We start from the raw sequence: 23,555 nt of genomic DNA, 5'->3' as shown, positions 1-23,555 counted from the left end.
AACTTTGCTTTCACATTTTTCTATTTACAGCCTGCATTTTGACTTTTATGAAAACAAAAATGCAGAATCCAATATGAGTGCAATACAAGTGGAAGGTAACAAACATGGTTTACTTAAGACTCACATGTCTGCAGCCATGTCTCTTTTTCTTAATGTAAAATTGGAGAATTTAGAAGTGTGCCACACTTGGATAATTTTTCAGGGTTGCAGTCAAATTAAAAGGTTTCATTTGAAGGCATTTCACTCACCACAGTGCAGCAGAGGGGCCAGAACCACCACATGAGTGCCAGGGCCAGAAGCAAGAGAAGAACCAGGAACACAATGATCACCACCGTGCCATCCGACTGACACACAAAAAATATGAATTAATCAAACTGGAGTCATGTCACTGAAATGACAAATTAAGGCAAATGGAGCCACAGAAAAAACTGTTACACTTACACATGTTGTGGCAGTGATGGTAACAGCACTTGCAATGAAGGAATGGCCGCTGTTCAAGCTGACCAATACTTCTACTGATCTGTTAGAAGGGGGGAAAAAAGAAAGAAAAATATATATAATTACACTATAAAAATCTGGTAATTGCTTTGCTATAGTGTATGGATCTACATCACAGGTCTTTGACGTTTTACAATATAATAATGCCCCATTTTTACTTAAAATGGGTTATATGGCAATTACTTAAGTGATGATTTGAATGAAGCAATAAAGAGTGTAGCTTGATGAAAAAGCAGCAAAACTTAAGTTCTCTGAGGACTGGACTTGAGCGTGTGTGCTATAGATAGGCCTAATGGAGTAAGTACACTAATGATAAATAGTGCTATAATTAACACATCATAATGTACTTTCCTGCTTGATAACCATTACAGTGCACTGGATATTTAAGCAAACTTAGGTGTAACGGGATGTGTATTGATACTACATAAGCCATTCCATCATGTATTGTACACTCAAATTCGGAAACATCCCTAGTTCATTATCTGAGCGTAATGCCGTGTGGTGCAGTGGACAGCTGGAAACCTGTGTTTTTCTGAGATGACAACTGCAAAGGTAGCCCTCTTTTTGGTTTTAGCCTCAGGCATTGCTGTTGGCCAAGCTGTACTCCAGAGGGTCAAACAATGAATAGCAGGCAGATGACTAGTCCTTTAATACCTACTGATTTCAATTACAGAGAAGCATTGCCCATGTATCTTGGGATTCCTCAGTACCATAGAAAGCCAAATAAATATAATTTTGTTTGCATCAATTACATCTGCTTTGCTCTTCACTTTCATTGTTATTGTTTATGTTATTGCAATTAAATGCACAGCGTTTTTGAATGTAATACCATGCAGGTAAAATTTTGTTTTTCTTCAATATCCTTCACACTTACTTTAATACCACTCTTAATATCTTTAACATGAACAAATAAGATATTTTGACAATTTCCTTGGTTGCACATGTAGCGGCCGTTGCCCTCTTTCAGAGACTCGAACAACGTTGTATCTGTACAGCAGCCCTGGTTGTCTGTTATCTGCTCTCAACATTGAGTCATATACAAAAATAAAAGGCCACTCTAGGCAGTAGAGAAGAAGATCAACCACCGTATATCTTGGAAGGACTACAACAGAGGGTCCATTGTTGATCAAGAATGGTCAGTCCAGCTGGACAAGATAGGACCGGATTCTCAGTTATTCCGCTGAAAACAGACATGCATTTAGCCCTTGACAAAAATTTTCCACAGTCGAAGATGCTAGATTCTGTGAAAGTATTCTTCAGATATATAAAAATATAAAACAAAATGTGCAAAGAAGTATTTTAACTGTAATTTTAATAAACATTGATTGAATTGCACCATACACTTGTTAACTGGGATATTTTACATCATTTAAGTCAAATGTGAAAAGAATAGAAGTGCAAAGTTACGCATGAGTCAGTGCAATATATTTCAGTTTAGGGTTTTTTAAAAAAAAAAAAAGGTTATCCTTCTCTGAATATCTAATATTGGGCAGCAGAACAGGTTGTTCAAACAGCAATGTTTCTGCAATTTTATGAGAAAGACTGTACGATTTTCCCCATTGTACAACACACACACACACACACACACACACACACATTTTCGGAACCGCTCGTCCCGTACGGGGTCGCGGGAACCGGAGCCTACCCGGCAACACAGGGCGTAAGGCCGGAGGGGGAGGGGACACACCCAGGACGGGACGCCAGTCCGCCGCAAGGCACCCCAAGCGGGACTCGAACCCCAGACCCACTGGAGAGTAGGACCCGGTCCAACCCACTGCGCCACCGCACCCCCTCCATTGTACAACATTCTGTATGATTCCCGCTTTTAATCATCAAGTAAGGACAGGTAAGATAAGCGGAAACATTTTCACTTCCTTATTTTCCACCATAAGCTGCTATTACAAACAGCTTATGACTGGACTTCTACATATTGCAATAGCAACATGGAGCACAAACAAAGAACTGGAATAAGAATCACCAAACTGCTAGTTCTCAGTTCACGGTTCCAAAGACTAGAGAGGAATCTAACGGTGTAACATTAGTCTTTGAATGAGACCCTATTCCTGGCAGCCCCTATCTGCCAAGACATGGTATGGGATAGTGACTGTGCCATATCTCTGACCGTTCCATAAGAACGGCTTCATCTGTACCCGACTCCAACCACACACACACACACACACACACACACATTTTCAGAACCGCTTGTCCCTTACGGGGTCACGGGGAACCGGAGCCTACCCGGCAACACAGGGCGTAAGGCCGGAGGGGGAGGGGACACACCCAGGACGGGACGCCAGTCCGTCGCAAGGCACCCCAAGTGGGACTCGAACCCCAGACCCACCGGACAGCAGGACTGCGGTCCAACCCACTGCGCCACCGCACCCCCTCTTTTTCGACTCCAACCACTGAACCATTATTTTACAAACCTGTTTACTAATACAAATTTGGAAAATTACTATACCTGCCACTAAAGTTTTCAAGTTATAACCCCCTTCTGTTTTACCATAAATGGAAGTGAAACATCAGCCATACAACGGTGGGATAATGAAGAATTTTAAAACAGTGCAATGATACAACAGCATGCCACAACTTATTGCCCCACCAGTGAATTACTGAAAAGAAATGTTATACAACCCAATCCATCAGATTCTCAGCACTTACTTCAGAGGAGTAATGATGCAACACAAAAAAGCAAAGGAACAATCCTTTAAGTTAGAGTCAGTGTAAGACTAATACCTGACATTGATTCTAATTACAGCAAGCCACGTCCGGACTTCTGCAGGACAGCAGTTTACAATAAACAAAAGACACTGAAGCTTATGGGGATGTAACAAGCCATGTGGAAGAAAAGTAGCTCATAGGTAAGTCCAAACAAAACATGGAGAGAATGCTACAGATAATGTTAGCGTATTACCATTACAAAAATTCACGATTTGATAAGTTGGATTAACTCTATTGTAACATGATCTGAAATGTGAAGTATTTCTAAGTTAGTTAAATAAAAACCTTGTTTGAACCTTTCAGCAAATGCTAGTGGGATTTGTGGTTCCATGACTCATTGCAAAATTTCAAGGGGATGGGCCTGAACAAAAATACAAAAAGACACAACCAAGTTATTCACTGTTTCTGAGCCAAACTGCATTCCCATAATGCTCAGCCATACTCCATTGCATATAACTCATTCGACGGGGATCTTGTCGCATACTTACTGTCCGACTTCATGCAGCACAGGTGCTGGACACAGGATGTAGTTGTCATAGGCTTCACTTGGCTTCTCCTCTGGAAAATGGGACATTGAGTGAGTTCCCAGTGTCAGATCATTCTGCAAGGGGAAGCTGGGAAGTGTGTTTGATTCCAGATGTAAACCATTAGCAGGCTAACAGCAGGATCCTGCTAACCCTAAGGCGGAGGGCTCCAACTCTTCAGACAAAGACCAGTTTTCTGCAAGCACAAGCTATTTCTTTTTTTTTTTTACAAGCTCCTGTAAAGGTGTCTCTTCAGCTTTGCTGAAAGCCTTGTCATTTAAGGGCCATGAAGTCATGTAGGCTAGAAAGCTGTATAAAAAGCATGTGCTTCCCATGTGTTTAAACGCTGTCATTATGGTCGTCCATAATTACAAAATAGCATCTCTCTCTCAGACATCTAGGGAGGAAGTCGGTGCTCATGTGGCCCAACCAGAATAGGCATCTAACAATTTGCATGGCAGCAACACAAAAGTACCAAATGAACCACGTACGGGTCAACAGCCTTATAGGCCACTCCAAAAAGAGACAAACCTATTTTAGCCATTAATAATAAGCTTTGAACCAAACTGTGGCAGATGACTTAAGTAATGTTATAACATTGATTCCAACAAGCAACTGGGCAGAAAAAGTATTAAAAAAAAGAAATTAAAGCATGACCCACCATTTGGCCAGTTACGATCAAAGTGGGTGGCTGAACCACACTATTTCCTAATCTGTATAGACCAGCAGACCCTGGTTCACAGGTTATACGTACAGTAAGCTCAAACAAAAATGTATGCCTCCAACTTCTAGCTCTTAAACTCATATTACAAGAATTGGACACTTATGAAACCTTTAAAATGCAATAATTTGTTTGTGCCACCACCATCTCACAAAAATGGGGCAAATGGATGAGTGAAGCAGGACGTTTTCATTCTACTTATATGGGCAAACAAAATCTAAGGCTCTTCCTTTTTTTTAAACAGATCCAAGTGCTAGAGAAGTCAACCAACCAACGTCAACAACTGCTTGTCCCGAGCAAGGTCACGGCGAGCCAGAGCCCATCCCGGAAACACCCTGGACAGGACGCCAGTCCATCGTAAGGCACCCCAAGCAGGACTCGAATCCCGGACCCGCCACACAGCAGGCACCGGCCGAACCCGCTGCGCCACCAAACCCCCCTACTACAGAAGTCTTGCTGCAAAATCCAAAAATCATTTTTAATTTATCCTAAAACTTAAGCAAATAAAGGTTTCCCCAAAACCACTGCAATGCAATTATATTGTAAAACTGCTATATTTAACTTTTTTATGCAGAAAAGCATCCCAAAAATATCATACCAGTGTATTATGTGAGGTTAAGGCTTAAACTAAATCTGGATGTGACCTAACGGATAAAATAAACATCCAACACTGTTACAATACAGAAAACCTTGCACATATGACACTCGACTTTATTTTAAACAATACAGCATTTACAAAAAGCATCACGGACATTACCCTATGAACTTTACCATCATCAAAAACTTCTCTGGCATATGAAGTAAGTAATGTTAATACTGTGAGCAGCGTACATGCTGAACATAGTAATAATTCATGTTCACATTAATGAGAAAGTACTGTTGGTAATAACAGGTGATAATGTGGAAAACATTCCCCTCACAAATCAGCAGATGCACAGGTCATGTACTTGGCACATTTCCACAGTAAGAGTTTATCATCAAGCAATGGTTAATCCTTTAACAAATCACTGTGTTGCACTGAAGTAAAAAATAAAAAAAAGCTTTACTTTAAAAAATTGTACTTACTATAGGTCTGTCCATTAAGAACGAAACTGCAGACTGTTGTATCTGTGCCACTCCTCAGTCTGAAACCGTTTCCTCTCACTACAACATTGAAGGTTTCTAAAGGATGTAAACATGAGTGCAAGTTAGTAAATGCTTCCACAATGGGGATGTGAACCATGTTAACAAAATTAACACGTACCATTCACGCAGACACTGGATGGTTCCACTGATGTAATTTCTATGCAGGACCGTTTCAAAATCTGTGGAAATATGATTAAAAACATTAATGTGTGTGTCTGTTAATGTGTGCGGTATCTGAGTCAGCGTAAGCAAGTGTACTTTTCTACTTAACTGCCTGTTGGACTAAAGCATTTTGATAAGCACTTTGTCCAAATGAGAAAATAAAAGAAAACATGTTATGGCTCAGAAGTCAATGGGAAATATTCCTCAACGTTAAATTTTTTCATGTGTCCTACTCTAATAAATCTGTATTGATGCTACGACAGAACTGTTACAAGCATTAGCATTCTGTACACTGGAACAATAAATATTTCTTACAACAACACTGTGGGTAAATCAGGCAGATCTCTCTCACACACACACACACACACACACACACACACACACACACACACACACACATTTTCTGAACCGCTTGTCCCATACGGGGTCGCGGGGAACCGGAGCCTACCCGGCAACACAGGGCGTAAGGCCGGAGGGGGAGGGGACACACCCAGGACGGGACGCCAGTCCGTCGCAAGGCACCCCAAGCGTGACTCGAACCCCAGACCTACTGGAGAGCAGGACCCGGTCCAACCCACTGCGCCACCGCACCCCCCCAGGCAGATCATTAAATTGGAAATATTTGTATTCTATCACAAATCTCTATTTTCACTGATGGCCAGTCATCAGTGAGTATTCCAATGCCACAGCTTGGCCATACAGCTATATGTATTCAGCAGCCCTCAGGTGGCACAAAAGAGGTGGACAAGGTGCGATGCATTGATTAAAATTACTGATTTTAAAATCTGTGACACATTTGAGCTGGAATTTCTTGGGGATGGGTTAATTCTGTGGTACCACTAGACAGATTCATAAACTGCTGGACTCTTTGCTCAGTGTGTTAAAGAGCTCATAGCAAAGGTTAATGAAACTATGAATTTATTGAGATGATGTAAAATAGTGCTTGTGTTCCATGGCACGGGGGGGGGGGGGTTGGCCTTTGCCTGCTCTCTGTGGTGGGTCTGGGGTTCAAGTCCTGCTTGGGGTGCCTTGCAACGGACTGGCATCCCATCCTGGGTGTGTCTCCTCCCCTTCTAGCCCTGCACCCTAAGTTGCTGGGATAGGCTCCACTTGGAACAAGCGGTTTCAGGCAGTGTGTATGTGTATGTGTTTTACGGCACTAATAAACAAATACCATATATTTTTTGGATTTAGATCTCTTACCAATGCCAGTGTAGATGCCATTGGCAGACCCATCTTAAAACAACTTAATGCCATGTTTCCCACCCAAACTCAGAGAAATTAGTTGATTGCTCACTTTTAATGGCACAAGTGCCGGGCAAGGCGCAACTGGTGTTGTACAGAGAAAAATTCAGAAATTCCATCGTAATGGCTATTATGTTCAGTTGTGTGCTCAACAAATTAATTTGATCATACAGAATGTAGTATTGTACACACCAGTCGCCTGTGTTTTCTTTTCAAATCTCAGCTTTTCTCCCCCTAAATTAGCAATGACAACTAGTGTGCTAGACAAAATTGTGGCAGAAATACTCTGAAGACTCTCTCACACCAGATGGAACTTCTGCAGAAGAGCAGTGAAAGACCTAATTTAATGTTTCCAAAAAATGCAACAGTCCAATATTTTAGATCCCACTACTGTCTGAAAAACAAGGAGCATCCTCAGGCTGCCGGAGGATGAACAGCTCCATTTTTTCTGGATTCATTTCACTTTGTAATGCCCCACATGGATGTTCTTTTCAGCCAAAGCAAAACACAGAGAGTGTATGTCCAGAAAGCTTTGTGAAGAATATAGAAATGCTACAGCAGGCTGTTTTCTCTTTTGGCTCCACAAACTCAGCATGTCATTAATGTGTCCAGATTAGCAGACAAAAAAAAGAGGATAGCCAGTGAGGTGCACGACCCCATCACTGCACATGCCAAAGAGATATGCGCCTTCATTAAACATCCGGTAAGTGCCACTATTTTAAAGAGTGATGCTTTTAACACCTACAAACACTGCTATTATGATGTGGCACTTATATGCACAGTGCAGGCTTACCCTTAACAGCTGTTGGACTTTTGTGACAAACAGCTTTCACGGCTGAAGTAGCCCTCTGGCTCTTTTCAAAGAACAGCATCCAAGACACTTTCTCTCACGATAACGTTTATACAGATCTACACTGCAACATGTCCCAAGACTGCAGAGAGCACTCAAGGTCATTAAAGCAGAGAAACAACTGGTCGGTTTCCTAGATGACACTGAGCAATGCTAGTCAGTGCCGTTTCAAACACAATGACCGCCAACATTTATTTAAACCCAGCACATAATACACGTTCAAAACATTATTAATATTTTGTATTTTAATGTAATGAAACTGGTACCCTTGCAGACTATCAGGTACATATATTGGCTACTCATATGCACCGAGTTGTTTGGGTGTAGCTTCAAATCCAGCTCACGCCAAGCGGAGTTCTCGTTCTCCTCGTGTCCGCTTGGGTTTCATCCCACAGTCCAAAGATACATTGCTCAGGTGGAGGAGAAGCAGTTAACATGAGTGAGTCAGCACCATTTCGTTTCAATGTGCTAAAGGTAAACATTTCAGTATCAAATGATGTATATTTTGTTTGTGAGTGTTAAGTGTACAGTACATAAATACAAAAAATGGCTGAAAAGCGCAGGTACACAGCTACACAGTATAACAAAAGTAAGTAACGAAAGGAAACTGACTTGTTATAAAGTGTTGTTCTATGAATGAATTTGTTGCCAAAAAACAAAGATGTAACATGTAAGGATGTCCACTCTTGCCAAGCTCAGGAAAACACCCCTAAACTCCAAAGAACAAATTCCCTGGAAATATTTCCTCTTGCCCAACCATCTCCAGGTGAAGAGCCCCACTTCTTCACCAACAAACTCCAAGTAAATACTGTATTTCCAATTTCTTTCCACCAGCCACACACACACACACACACACACACACACACACACACACACACACACACACACACAGAGGCTGAGGCCGCTTGTCCCAAGCGGGGTCGCAGCGACCCGGAGCCCAGCCTGGCAACGCAGGGTGTAGGGCTGGAGCGGGAGGGAACACACCCAGGACAGGATGCCAGTCCGTCACAAGGCACCCGAAGCAGGATTTGAACCCCAGACCTGCCAGAGAACAGGACCCGGCCAAACCCGCTGCGCCACCGCATCCCCCTCCACCAACTATCTCCTCATAAATAGTCTCCATTTATCTCAAACAACCAACTCCCAAAAACATATCCCCATTCCTCTCGAGAAGCTGACGGCCGACATTCGAGGCCAGCAGTGACTTCATTGTTATCCTGCCAGGCCAAGTACTTGACAGTGGAATGGCCTTCAAACAGAGGAATGCAAAAAGGATTTGCACGGTCCCTATTCATTCAAATTCATTCGTTTTCATTCTTTCAGTACCAAGCAAATCCAAAACCATTAACATGCACAAAATGGTACTGTCGGGGAAATGTTTGGCAAATGGAAAGTATGGCCTCAAAAACTGGCAACTGTTCCTTAAAAAACTGGCTGCTCTGGCAACTTGTATATAAACATGATGACTTCAGACCTTGATCCCCTGTCCCTGTTGTGTTCAGAGAGAGCTCAATAACACAGCTCTGAAGGGTCATCCAGAGTTAACCCATATCATAAATTTGATTGAATATAGCCACCCCCCGACTATCTCGAAACACAAAGGAAGTAGGAAATACTTCACAAAATGTTCCTGTGGCACAATTAAGCAATTGTGTCCAGCTGGCCTACAGGCTAATAGTTTCCTCCTGTATCTAGTAAATTAATGTTCTGTCTGAATATCTGAGTAAACTTGCTATAAAACACTACCAAAATAACCAGTTTCTTCATGTACCAGAAATGTGTTTTTAAATCACCTTTTACGCTCTTGTAGTGCATGCTTCGTGGCTTACGTCAGAGTAAAACAGCTCTGATGGAACGAGAGATTTACCACATCAGTCATTATGTACAAGGCACTGATGTTTCAAAATGTACACAGTGCCTCGGCATATTTGCCTAAAAGACCTGCAAATACACAAATGAAATTAGGCTCTGATTAGCATAAAACCATAAAAGCAAATTGAATTCTCCCCTTATCATTTCTGTAACTAGCACTGGAGAAAGTGATACCTTTAGTACATTTACATAATCCTTGTAGGTTACATATAAAACCTCAATATACTTCTTAAAATAGTATATTTATACAACATTTAGTATTTTTTGCAATTTTTTAATCAGATCAAAAATTAGTTTTTTTTGTATTCAACTTTTGGAAATTTTTTGCATTTTAAATTATTTAAAGGTAATTAACTGGTGTCTTGCATCTTTTGCCACAGACAGCATGTTTTCTAAGAATTAAAACTAGCACTATACTAGTGGTACTGCAGTTTGTCTTTCCTTAGTAAATCAGACTGCACTGCAACCCTCTGTGCAAAAATAGGAAGAACTGAAGGACTGAGATTAATAAAAATAGAGTTCAAACAAGCTGCTGGTAACTCCACTGGCTGTGTAAATGCTACGCTGATGATCCACAACTATGAGATGACTTCTGAGATATTTCTGTCTTGGCTCACTTGGGAAACCCTCAAGGGGAAGGGTGAGGTCTGAAGCAGTAAGAGATCCTCAAAATCTACTGATGTCTTCTGTTCCAGAATTCATTGAGATCTGCAGCCCATGTAATAGTACAGCTGTTCTAACATTGAAAACATTCACATCGATTCAAGCTTTTTTCTCCTCTTTTTTCCAGTGAAATTACTGATTGGGGGAATTCCTCTGGCTTAATCAGTCCAGCTATTGTAGAACATGGTGTACAACAGCACAAAAGGAATCACAAAAACAGATTTAGTCTCTACCATGGCTGAACAGTTAAATCTGTGAAAAAGACAAATACATTACAGAAACCTTACCGAATTTACAATGCCTTTTAGAGCTTGAAACCCTCCTATCACGGGGAATACTTGATCTTTTGAGTCAGCCACATCTGCAAGCTGCAAGCAAAACAATGCACATAAATTTCACTGTCAATGCAGTAAAATAACTGTTGGAATGCTGAATTAACTTTTAAAAAAAAAAAAAAAAAATCATCAGTTTGACTGCTCCACTTTCCTGTAATTTTGACAGCAATTTCCTATTAGTTAAGCCTGGACTTAACTGGTAGGAAATGACTGCAACCAGGATGGAGAGCATACCACAAAACACTACAGAGTATATAGAAAACAAAGACTACATAGAGATTTGACAATTACAACATAGCAGCCTAGTGGTTAAGATAGAAGAGTGACTATCCCACTATGCCATTACAATGTATCATGCAATAAACACTTCAGAACATAAACAAAGGGGAGCATTATGCCATTTACTTTAACAGTGCAGTGTTACAGTACTTATTTTAAGTCAGGTGCCTGGAGTAAAAGTGAAAAATTTGAGGACAATTTTAAAATTGTATTAAATAAATAAAAATAGTAAAATAGCAGTGAGGACTTCATTTAAAAACACAATGTTACAAATTCAGCTGAAATAACGAACTGTGATTCTGCCAAATTACATTATGTGTTTTGGCCTTCACATGCAGCTTTGCCTCACATGCTGCTTCCTTTACATTTCCCTTCTCTTCCCATCCTTGTCTAACATGGGTAATTTAAGCTTCCTGAATTCCTTTCAATGGGACTACAAAAAGGAACTGAAAAGGGAGAGGGCCATTCAGTCAGCACCCTACCTGGTCCTCATCAAAGTCTTGCACACCGACACAATAAACCCTTGCCCCGTACTCCCTTGCGATGTTTGCCTGGAATAAGCAAAAGAAAAAAAAAAAAAAAAAAAATCAGATTAAAAAATTCAGTTATTACCCATCATTCATCTCATCACGTAATAACGAAGTGCCATTTAACTGTACAAATAAAGGTGCATGTGACACTCACCTGTTCCACTGTCAGTTGGTACAGGTAGCCCTGCAGCTTTCCATCTGTCAAGGCAATTATGATGCTGGATGACTTTTTGGCTTGTGCCTTCATCTGTTCGGATGCCTGTGCAAAAATGCATTGAGAACCATTTCAGAAGTCATACTATAGAACAAGTTTATTGTAAGATTTCATAACATATTTACTAATGTTTCACTAACTTGCAAAATGCTACATACACATTTGTTCAAACACTGCAAATGCAGAATGCAAGTGTGCTGTTACTAATTAAATTTCATCTGATCAACCGTAGCCTTAAACTAAAACTGCTCTTCAGAGGTTCTGCTGGGAGGCAAAAAGAGAAACTCCAGCTTGACAGGAAGTCTGATTTAGATCAATGAGAATTTATTTCCTGAATGTACATGCCAAGTGAACTGCTGGAACCAAACAATGATAACAGCTTTCGAGTTTAAGCTGGGCAACCAACAAGAACAAGAAGGAAAAAAACTATAATGCAACAAAGGTGGATTGCTGGAATACTTATACGGAGTGTGTGGTTATTATAGAACACAAGACTCTACTAACATAAATGTTTAAGAAGGATAAACCTTTTGAAAAAATTAAAGGAAAAAAGTGCTCACTCTGCTCATATTTTCAAAGGGAATTTAACTGTCATATTTCATTAAACATGCACATGTGGCAAGAAAATTAAATCCAGTATTTCAATAGTTGTACATACAATTACTGTATTTGTAGTAAGGTAATCAAATGAGGGATTTATACAGTTCACACTTTTAGAATACCAATAACCAACTATATTCCTTGATGTAAACAAAGACAGCACTCTGCTGTAAGTTTCATATTAAATATCAAGCCAACATATCTACTACAGTTGGTGGCCTACCTTTTTAAACCCTTCATGCATATAGGTTTCACCCGCTGGTTTGACAGCATGTAGTCGATTTAAACCTTGTTCTATTTCATACCTAAACCAAAACAAAACACAGAGCACGCACGTAATTAATGTTTAGCAACCAATTAATGCTGAAAATGACCAGGTTCTACAGATGTTGACAGAGCCTACAGCACTAGTCAATGCTAATTTTGCAAATGTCAGACATCCACTAATTCTATTGTTTTCATTTATTGTAAAATGTCAACTTGCCAGCGGGTCAAAGCATTCCAGGAGTTATAAATGTATTGCTGATGCCCATCCCTTCCGTGTTATTGGGGGAGGGGCATTATATTACACAAGACTTTAAGATGAAAATCCACCACATACCTGTTTCCAGTAAGGGGTAACATCACTTCAGCCCTTGATGAGAAAACAATGAAGGATACCCTCATCTGGGGGCTGAAACAACACATTCACAGGACTTAGGAACCAAGAACAAAACACCTTGCGGAGATATAGTAGGTCAAGGTATGCAACACGCAGCACATAGTGGTTATGTAGCCTAGAGGTTGCACGTTCAAACATTAGGAAACAACCCAGTGCTGCACTCCAACTGAGGAGTATGTGTTATGCTAGTTTATTAAAAGTATATTAAACAAAAGCAACTGCTTAGCTTCCTTAGATTATCAACCATAAAAGCTGAGTGTGCTAAACCACATTTTTTGATAGCTGCACTACTGCATTTTTTTTTATCCAATGCACCAATAAGAAATGATGAACATATTAAAGCTATGCAACGTAATAACGACAAAGCAACCCTCCTCTGGTGTAACTGGTAACTGAGAAACAGGCAGGAAGCAACTTTTCACAACATGATTCAAAGGTCTATCCGTTTCCTTGAGAGCTGCGCACCTACCATGTCACAGAAACCTCAAGATGAACTTCATCAAAAAATACGGTGAAAAAAGCACATCCACTTGTTGTTGCTTTAAAGGAAACTGTGCAATACATTGTGGCAGGAGGTAGGTGTTCTCTGTGCTGCTGAGGTCTTCTTGCAACGAAGACTGGAACTACATTTCTAACGTGATCGACTAGAAGATTCAGTTTTGCTCAAAAACGTGACTCGGTGATAGGATCCCAGAGCACCCTAAGACACAACTTCTATTCACTTTAGATACCCAGTTTATTCAGTATAAACGAGGGGGTTACATACACCTACTTATCCTGTCCACACTGATTATTATATTTGGCAGTGACAGTGTGAGCATACCATTAATTTTGTTTTATGTTAATTTTCACCATAACCATTTCACATACCAAATGCAACAGGCTACAATGTCTTTGTAAGACTGACCCCAAGCATTCTGCATTTGAACATAAGAGGCTGTTTATCTTCATATCACAGAAGTGCCATTTATCATCACCCACGAGACACATGGCACCTTCTCTGTCTTCGCCCACAATATTAGCACTTTGATATTTCAAATTCAGGTTTTAAAGTAGAGAAAATAACAGTAAGCTTCAACAAGAAATCAAAGTGGTAAATCTGATTTACTGCTCAGGGTATCGGTATACATGAATTCTATCGGGTCTGGCAATGCTGACCATTTTGAGACCTTTTTTTATGCTGATCTTTACATTTATTTATTTAGCAGACACTTTTCTCTAAAGCAACTTCCAACGAACTCTATTAGGTGGTATCAGCCCACACACCTTATTCACCAAGGTGACTTACACTACTTACAATGGTCAATCATCCATACATCAGTGGAACACACACTCTCTGCCACTCACATGCTATGGGTGAACCTGAACAGCATGTCTTTTGACTGTGGGAGGAAACCAGGGCACCCAGAGAAAATCCACACAGACACAGGGAGAACATAGAAACTCCACACAGACTGAGCAGGGGTCAAACCCATGTCTTCTCACACCACCCAAGCACTGTAAGACAGCAGCGCTACTCGCTGTGCCACCGCGCCGCCCCACATTCTTTACTTTAGTAAGTTGTAAACTTTTGCACAACTTGTGCACATGTTAAAATCACAAATCAGCAGAACTATAAAGCTAAACAGTAAAAAGTCTAATGGGACAGTGACAGACACAGAACCCAAGAGCACCCCCATCGAAAGGACCCATTAACAATAGTGCCACAGTCAGACCGCTCAAAATTAAAACTCAGAAAACTGAGCTAAGGGCTTGATTATTCAGTGTTTGGCTTTGCAAATCTGTTGCTAACATTACTTGTCCATCAGCAGCGGCTACATTATGTGGTGGTATTGGAACCATCAGTCCAAATGGCCATCCTCACAGTCCAGAAGTCTAATCCTCTGCCACCCACTCCCACCTGGTCCTTTGGCTAATTTCAACTGCAAAAAAAATCTTATATTTTGGACTGGCCGTCATCATCAGTGATTCCCACAAACTGAGGTAACACTGCATAAGTTAATATTGATCGCAAAGATCAAAACAGATGACTTTTTAGCAGCGATGCCATCTTTCAAAAGAATGTGTTAACTCCACTTCTCTGTCCCTCATACACTCACGGAAAGGTCCAGAGCAGCATAAAGAAGACAAATTCTGGTGTTTTTAAAATCTGCTTTATGTGGAATTATTTTTACAGACATGCTTCCAAACTTAAGATCCAGAAAAAAACTGAAACCCTTAGAAAGCTGCTTTTTAAAACAAAACTCTATTTTTCTTAATTTTTCCTATTGTATATATGTATCAACTTTTGTATTTCCCTTCTGATACATTCAAGCAGTATTTCTCCAGCTTGGTTTTTTTATGAGTATTTTGGTTTTTTAAGTAAAGGGATATTTACCTCACAAATCGGGAAGTAAGTTGCTCCACAAATCCATAGATCTCATGCCAGTTGTTTGCCACACTTCCTGACCTGGGAGGGGTAAAAAAAAACCTTAATCATACAATGACTACCTTGGATGCTGTAAACAGGTGAAACAGTATACTCACTATTTGCTCATGGGTACACCCATTACTACATCACTATTATGGTTGAGGCATGTTGCCTAACTTCCTGATTTATAATAGATGTAACCCTCAAGGTCCAGCAGGCCCTCAAGACCTCCAGGCATGTGTCAGGTAGCATAGAGGTTAGAGCTACTACCTTTGGACCCAAATGTCACAGATTCCAATCTCACCTCTGGCTTTAGTACTCTTGAGCAAGGCATTTACCCTAAAAAGCACCAGTAAGTACCCAGCTGTACAAATAGGCATATAATTGTAGGTATCAGACTTAACACTTTAAGGTGCTTTGGAGAAAAACGTCAACTAAATGAATGAAGGTAGTAGATTCCTGGACTCAACCCTGAAGGACTGTATTTAAATGACTGAAACATGACTAGATCAAAGCACTCAAAGCAAGAAAACTGGAACACACATTATCATTTGTTTTTAGACATTTGTAACACACCGCTATTAAATGTCTAATAAATTCTTTGTGGCCTAGCTAATAATAAACATTAAAGTGTGTTTGATGCAAACTGGATTATGCACTATATGGACTACTGTCAATATGGACATATGGCAACACTAATAAAAACACCAGAAGCCTTGAAGAGGAAGATAAAAGAAGCCCTGAAAGCACAACTGAGATTACAAAATCATTGAACAATATTCAATGTGAATATTAGTTATTACAATGACTGCAAACAGAAGCTTTGCAGCTATAAAAAATAGAACCATTTTATTTTATAATTATTGAGACCAAGAGTAAATATCAAGAGACAAAACACTAGAGTCAGCAAAGTCAGGGCCAACACTATGTTTCCCACCCTCAAAGCTTCATTAGTTATAGTTTGGCTGAAGTGTGTGTGTACAGTTTGACCTTCACACAATGACTATTCTGCAGGCTTAATTCAATTAAATAATTATGGCTCAATCTACATAAAGAGAACATAAAGGAGAGTCAAACTGTCAATATTTCTTTTCCCCTGCTCCCAGTGTCTCCCTCCTTGTCTTATCAAAACCTTTTGTTAGGATGAAGAGGTCAAAAGCTCACAGAGTATGTCATATATGGTGCATGCTCTCCAGGTGACTTGTATTTGGTGCATTCAAAGTGCATAAAGCCATTGAAAGCTTCACACTTGTAGAGCTCATCTATTAACTTCAATTGCCCACAATGCTTCATTTGTTTTTAGCATTTGGTAGGAACATATGAATTTTTTTTTTTTTTTAAGCTCATACTTTTATCCAAAACAATGTAGCACATTTGTACAGTGGGGTGTGTCAGTAGTTTCGTAATGGAAATGACCTTAACCTGAAGATACTACAGCACCAACTGGGACTGGAACCAACAGGATGTAAGTCACAATTCCATCTTTAACAACTAAACTATGTGCTGCACTGTAAATGAATCATGTTAACAACTGGGTAACAATGTACTACCTGTTTCAATTAGGAGAGATTAAGTTGAAAAGTAGCAGCAAGTGGTTTTGTGCTTAGTGCTGTTGCCTTACAACTTCTTTATGTTTATTCAAAGTGAATTACAATGTTAAGGTACTTACAATTATATACAGCTGGGTAATTTTACTGAAGCAATTTAGGGTAAGTACCTTGATCAAGGGTACTACAGCCAGAGGGGGGAATCAAACCTGCAACCTCTGGATCCAACGGCAGTAACACTAACCGTTATGCCCCTAGCTGTCCAAGTAAGAATACCTTTCTGTAGAAAGAGATAAATCATCATGAAACTGATTATGTATCACTGTAAGTCACTTAAAGGTAAGAGCCGAAATAGAGAGTTAGAATTTGTGTTCTCCTCCAAGGTCAAATAATACATAAGTACTAACATATGAACCCTGGCACACAGAACAAAGCAGCCAAACAAAAATAATAAATACAGGGTAAGATTCAGAAGAAAAGTGGCTATATTCCACACAAAACTGCACGGTTTGGTTTCCCTGGGGCTCTTTCAGTTGGATGAAATGTCACTGCTGGATTGTTGAGTCCAACAGGTTGAAAAGTAAGATTCACACATAAAAAAAAATTATTGTCCATGCTGGGTTGGAAATCAGCCCAATGTTTACACATGTTTACACACCGCAGTAAAGTGTTCTGCACCTCGAAATCCCACAAACAGCTGCAGCATTTTTCTCACACAGAACTGTCAGCTGTGATTTCTCAACTGATCGCGGGGAAAAGTGACACTTCTTTTGACTGAACTTGAAACGGTGTTTGAAAAGTTGTCTTCAATTTATCGCAGATTTTTTTTTTGTTCTGGCAGTAACAATGCCTATTGTCTTCGTGTTCTGCAAAACGTGTGATGCACTACTAAAACGTACGAAGTTCCTGCGGTGCTTGTTCAAGTCGCTCCGCTCACGGATCGCTCCTCGTCGCGCAGCCGCGCAAGCGAAAGCTGCCCTCTGACACCGGCGCGTGCGTGGTTGACACACTTACCTGTCCAACACGAAGTAGAGGTCAAACGCTCCGCTGCAAGACGCCTCCTCGGCGCCACAAAAGCCGCACAGTGTCGTTAGGAGCACGAAGAACGCGCTCGCACAACTCGGAGTCAGACCCTTCTTCTTCTCCGCCGTTCTTTTCGCGTTCATGACGCACGCTTCCCGCCAGCTGCGCGTCGCAGCCACCAAGCGCGAGCCGAAAGCCGAAGTAACACAGGCAGATGTGGTGGTGGTTATAAAAAAAAAAAGTTTGGAGGAGGGGGGTGAAGACACCCAAAATATTCAGCAGAGCGCGGAGGAACGCACGTCGCGAACAGCGCGACCCTGGTTTGCGCGCATCTCAAAATTTGCCACAATATATTTAGTTACCAGAAGGTGTAGTTTTCGGCTTCCTTTATGAAGAAAGACAATCGGGGCACTGACGTCACCGGAGCCCGTTTCTTCACGCGTCCCTGTAACAGCTGTATCCTCGAGCAACGCGTTTCGCCGTGCTCGCGCGGGGGCAGGAAGGTAGGCGCGGTACTGTCCTCTTCTTCCCGGAAGTTAAAGAGAGCAGCGCTCCCCTGTCGGCATCCGAGCCGACGGCAGGCAGATGTGAGCCTGTTGGGCTGCTGGGCTGCTGGGCTGCGTTATACTCGCAGCAGGGTGTCAGAAATATGAAGGCACTAGTACGGCCTCGCTTAAAAGAAATGGCTGTAAACAAAACAGAAATCACATATTTTCTACGGTGACGTAAAAAAAGAAAAAAAAAATTGAAAAACTTTAGCCTGAACTTACCAGTGACACTTTCCACAAAATGACTGAAAGGAGTAAACGGTGACACAAACCAGATACTTCATCTGAAAAAGCATGTTTTATTATTATTTTAATTGTTTAATTCCCTGTCTACCTTTAGTGTTCTGTTCTTACAAGACTACTAGATGGCAGATGATGTCATTCCAGGGTGAAAGGATGTTATTTTTTTAATTTATTTATTTATTTTTTTATTTTTTTGATTTAACCACTATGGCATGGGACTGGACCAAACACAGTTCTTGAACGAACGAACAAACAAAAAAAACAGCCTTCAAGCAAAGCCTGGCTATTACAAAGAAGGACTACTCAAGAGCACAATGAGCTTCTTATCCTGTTTCTTTTTCCACTTAATAACAAAAAGCTACTTCACCAAAGTGTAATATCCTCATACTTACAAGTCAGCTGCTGTGGAGTAAAAAAAAATGGGCTCAACTCATAGAAATACGATGGTCAGGACTGGAGAGCCACGTTGGAACTTTGGCCAGACACCAGAACTAAAGCTCCTGCTCTTTATTGTTTCTCACCAAGTGCTTTCTTGAACACATAGTCCAAGAGTTCCAGTTTTATTATGTGTTGCTTCTAATAATTATTACTCATAATAATCAATTCACAGACATTCTTTGTACAGGACAAGTTGCGACATTAAGATCTGACGCATAGTAAACTAACGTTTCTCCTTGAACGTATTTTAAAGCGTACAAAAACATCTGGACATTTTACACAAAATCCTAATCCCTTAAAACCAAAATGCCTGCTCAGTAATATTTTTGTGACCAACCAAAATTTACATTTATTCATGTAGCAGATGCTTTTCTCCAAAGCGATGTACATCTCATAGAAAATACAACGTGTGCATTACATTAGGAGAAAGAGAGACATAGTTGCAGACGTGTGATTAAGTACAATTAGTTTCTTTGCACTGTATGCACCAATGTTCATCACACAAGTAGCTGCATAAAGCTCAGAATATCAACGATTCCTGATCACCTTCCTACTAATTTTTTTTTTTTTTTTTTTTTTTTTTTTTTTTTTTTTCTGAGATTAATATAGACATTTACGTACATGACAGGAGAGGCTGCATAAAGGCTTATCTGGGCATGTTCTTAAAGTTCTCATGCATGAACATTTACACATTACATGTACTGAAGAGATCATGGGTGAAGTGAGTCTGGAAGAGGTGAGTTTTCAGACCCTTCTTGAATGTGGACACAGTTTCAGCAGTTCTAAGTGAGAGCAGGAGGTCATTCCACCACAACGGAGCCAGAACCGAGAACCTCCGCGCTTTACCTTTCGTGCACAGGACCACCAAGCGAGCAGAAGTAGGTGAATGAAGGGGTCTGGCTGGGGTGTAGCGGTTGATCAGGTCAGGTCTTGTAAATAGCTGGGAGCAGTTCTGTTGATGCATTCGTAGGCAATTACCAGGGTCTTAAAGTTGATCCGGGCAGCTATAGGAAGCCAGCGCAGAGAAACGAGTAGAGGAGATACATGGGGAACCCTTGGCAAGCCAAATAAAACTCGGGCAGCAGCAATTTAACTCAGGGTCATCTCTATATGATTATTACATTTAGTGTTTTTAACTCTTGGACTTCATGGTTGGGTGGGTGGGTGCAGTGGATTTGATCGGATCCTGCTCTCCGGTGGTCTGGGGTTTGAGTCCCACATGGGGTGTCTTGTGATTGACTGGTGTCCTGTCCTGGGTGTGTCTCCTCCCCTCCACCCTCATGTCCTGTGTTCCCGGGTTAGGCTCCGACCCCCACATGGGACAAGGGGTTTCAGACAATGTGTGTGTGACTTCGTGTTCTGCATTATGTTACGTCTGTTGACTTTGCCATAACCTTGTTGTGATACATTCTACATACCATACAATTAATGTTAATCTTTCTCATATGTATGGAGGGCAATGCCCAGTTTTTTTTCAAATGTCCATGCCAGTGGCACTGGACATCATTTTGTAGTTAATAAATATGTAGCATACCTTTGAGACAGATGACAACAAGTAAATATTTAAATAAAAAATTTTTAAAAATTGTTATTGTATCTGTTGTCAATAATTGATAAGATGACAGTGTGCTCTGGGTATTTAGACTATTAACATAAGCATTTTCTTTAGTGCATGGCTCAGAAAATTCCCTAAAATTGCCTGAAGGTAGGGATTCATACTGTATAATATCCCAGCCGGTGATGGTGCTTTGGGAAATTTTATGATTGCAGCGCTCATGTCCTTGACTCTGTTAGTCATTAAAGGTGTTTTATATTATTTCGCAATACCTCGAAGGTGCTGGATGGAGATTAGACATGGTTAAAGTTCTTTATACTGAGGAAGCACATATTTTACATGACTAAATTTTAGCAACTGTTTATCCCATCAGAGGATATGTACACATATAATACAGAAGAAAAAATTTGTACCCAGAGTAAATTGATTCAATCCATTGTGTATCCAAGAAATACAGAATAAAACAAGAAGTAAAAAAAGAGGAAGTAATAGTAAGATAACTGATATGATGGAAAGGAGGAAGGGGATGTAAAGAGAACACAAAAATGTTTTATGCTTAAGCAATTTTAAACATGTAGTTATGGATTTAGGGGAGTGCGGTGGTGCGGCAGACTTGACCTCTGCCTGTTCTCTGGTGGGTCTGGGGTTCGAGTCCCGCTTGGGGTGCCTTGCGTCGGACTGGTGTTCCATCCTGGGTGTGTCCCCTCCCCCTCCAGCCTTATGCCCTGTGTTGCCAGGTTAGACTCCAGGATAAGCGGTTTCAAGACAGTGTGTGTGTGAGTTATGGATTTAAAGGTGTTCAGAGTGATTCTGACATTCTGTACCTGATTCTGAATTTGACCATGTATGAAATATATTCCAAGAATTTTTCATGTTTTGTTTAAAATTTTGTGGCACAGAATCTCTTTATTTATGCTTCCTATTTAATGGTAATTAAGATTTTATCAGAGTCCATTTTTTTTCAGCATATTTTAAGGAACAAATTATGGCTACTGTGCAGGAGAAGCCTGTATTGGTTTTCATATTCAATAGTAAACTGGAGCTGTTTTTTGAAGGGGGGGGGGGGTACGGGGGCGTGGTGGTGCAGTGGGTTGGACCGTGTCCTGCTTTCCGGTAGGTCTGGGGTTCAAGTCCCGCTGGGGGTGCCTTGTGACAGACTGGCATCCTGTCCTGGGTGTGTCCCCTACGCCCTGTGTTGCCGGGTTAGGCTCCAGCTCCCTGCAACCCTGCATGGGAAAAGCAGTTCAGACGGTGTGTGTGTGTGTGTGTGTGTGTGTGTGTGTGTGTGTGTGTGTGTGTGTTGAATTTCAAAGGTTTAACAATGACAATAAGGAACGAAGATGGTGACAGAAAAAAAATTTGTTAAACATTTAACAAATACTTTTAAAAAGTTAAAGCAGCATTCTGAAGGTGTATGTTATCCTGTCATTTGAAAACAAGCACTACTACATTTTATTTAATTTCAAGACGTAAGTTTTAAAAGTACATTTCGTGTAAATCAATACTGCAGCGTGTACTCATAATTTTGTACTATTATGCTAGAATATTGCATTAGGGAGTATCATATCCGTGACAATTATAAAGGAAAGGAATTTGCAGAAACAACAACAAAAACCATCCACGAGTGCAATAATTCAGTAGTTCAGAAAATAGTGTCATTTAACTTTAGGGGCAGAACTAATATTATTGTCTTGGTGAACCATTTGATTACCACAGAGGTTGTATTCAATCATGAGGGTATTGTTACACTGCACATTTATGTCTGAATAATGATTATGGCAATGTATTTGAAAAGGCAGTGAGCTGAGGATAAATTTCATTTCATTTCATGGTACTAATTATACATGAGCCAAGAATACAGATACAACTATCACTCCAGAAATACATGAACCAAATAACATGCAAAAGTTAACCCTGGCACCTCATACTCCATCTGCATCTCCCGCAGAATACCCCATTATGAACCACGATAGCTTTTTCCAGGTCCACAAAGCCACGATCAGTCCAGTATCCTTGCTATGATAAAGAGTTGGTCCTTGGTTAGATGGCAGTGAGAGAATCTGTTGTGTTCCTGCAGAATCTAAGGCTCAATGGTAGCCTGTAATCTTTTTATCAGAGCCTTTGCATAGGTTTTAGCAGGAAGGTTAAACCTTGATAGTTAGAACATACCATCCAGGCTTCCTTTTAAAGACAAGGACCGCCACTCTACCTGCCAGTCCAGTGGTTTTGTGCCTGCTTTCCATGCAATATTGAAAAAGCATATTACCCTGGACACAATGTTCAGCACTTACAGCATTTCTGAGTTAATCTCAGTGACCCCTGGCACCCTGCTGCTATAGAATTCAATCACTACCACAGTAACCTTAGCCAGCAAAATGGACTCAGACCTACAAAGAAGCTTCTGGCATTGCCCCTTGAAAGGAAAGTGTTATGACCCAAATGTTGTCTACATTTACATATTTAGCAGATGCTTTTCTCCAAAGTGACTTCCAGTGGATACTATGTTGTTATCAGAGTCCACACACCATATTCACCACAGTGACTTACACTGCTAGATACACTACTTACAATGGGTCACTCATCCATACATCAGTGGAACACACACTCTCTGTCAGTCACACACTATGGGGGAACCTGACCAGCACATCTTTGGACTGTGGGAGGAAACCAGAGCACCCAGAGGGGGTCCATGCTGACACAGAGAGAACATGCAAACTCCATACAGACTGAGTGGGGATCAAACCCATGTCCTCTCGCACCACCCAGGTGCTGTAAGACAGCAGCATTACTC

General features: G+C 40.7%; 1 protein-coding gene across 2 annotated transcripts in view; it reads right to left on the bottom strand.

Annotated features, from left to right (window-relative positions):
• Nucleotides 1-18,677, bottom strand: part of antxr2a (ANTXR cell adhesion molecule 2a) — a 33,341-nt gene extending 14,664 nt beyond the window's left edge. The window contains exons 1-13 of one of the 2 annotated variants that reach the window (XM_018736810.1): nucleotides 18,343-18,677; nucleotides 17,972-18,142; nucleotides 15,378-15,449; nucleotides 12,941-13,012; nucleotides 12,563-12,644; nucleotides 11,680-11,784; nucleotides 11,478-11,546; nucleotides 10,669-10,749; nucleotides 5,708-5,768; nucleotides 5,530-5,625; nucleotides 3,708-3,777; nucleotides 442-520; nucleotides 249-344 (exon numbers count right to left, since the gene is read on the bottom strand). In XM_018736810.1, the coding sequence (XP_018592326.1) occupies nucleotides 249-344; nucleotides 442-520; nucleotides 3,708-3,777; nucleotides 5,530-5,625; nucleotides 5,708-5,768; nucleotides 10,669-10,749; nucleotides 11,478-11,546; nucleotides 11,680-11,784; nucleotides 12,563-12,644; nucleotides 12,941-13,012; nucleotides 15,378-15,449; nucleotides 17,972-18,123 (1,035 nt within the window). In that variant the 5' untranslated portion in view covers nucleotides 18,124-18,142; nucleotides 18,343-18,677. Of the gene's footprint in view, nucleotides 1-248; nucleotides 345-441; nucleotides 521-3,707; nucleotides 3,778-5,529; nucleotides 5,626-5,707; nucleotides 5,769-10,668; nucleotides 10,750-11,477; nucleotides 11,547-11,679; nucleotides 11,785-12,562; nucleotides 12,645-12,940; nucleotides 13,013-15,377; nucleotides 15,450-17,971 lie in introns of both variants that reach the window. The other variant, XM_018736809.1, reaches the window with a different exon arrangement.
• Between the last annotated feature and the right edge of the window lie 4,878 nt (nucleotides 18,678-23,555).

The sequence above is a fragment of the Scleropages formosus genome, chromosome 6 (assembly GCF_900964775.1).
Source record: "Scleropages formosus chromosome 6, fSclFor1.1, whole genome shotgun sequence".
NCBI lineage: Eukaryota > Metazoa > Chordata > Actinopteri > Osteoglossiformes > Osteoglossidae > Scleropages > Scleropages formosus.
This window is presented reverse-complemented; position numbering and strand designations above follow the sequence as displayed.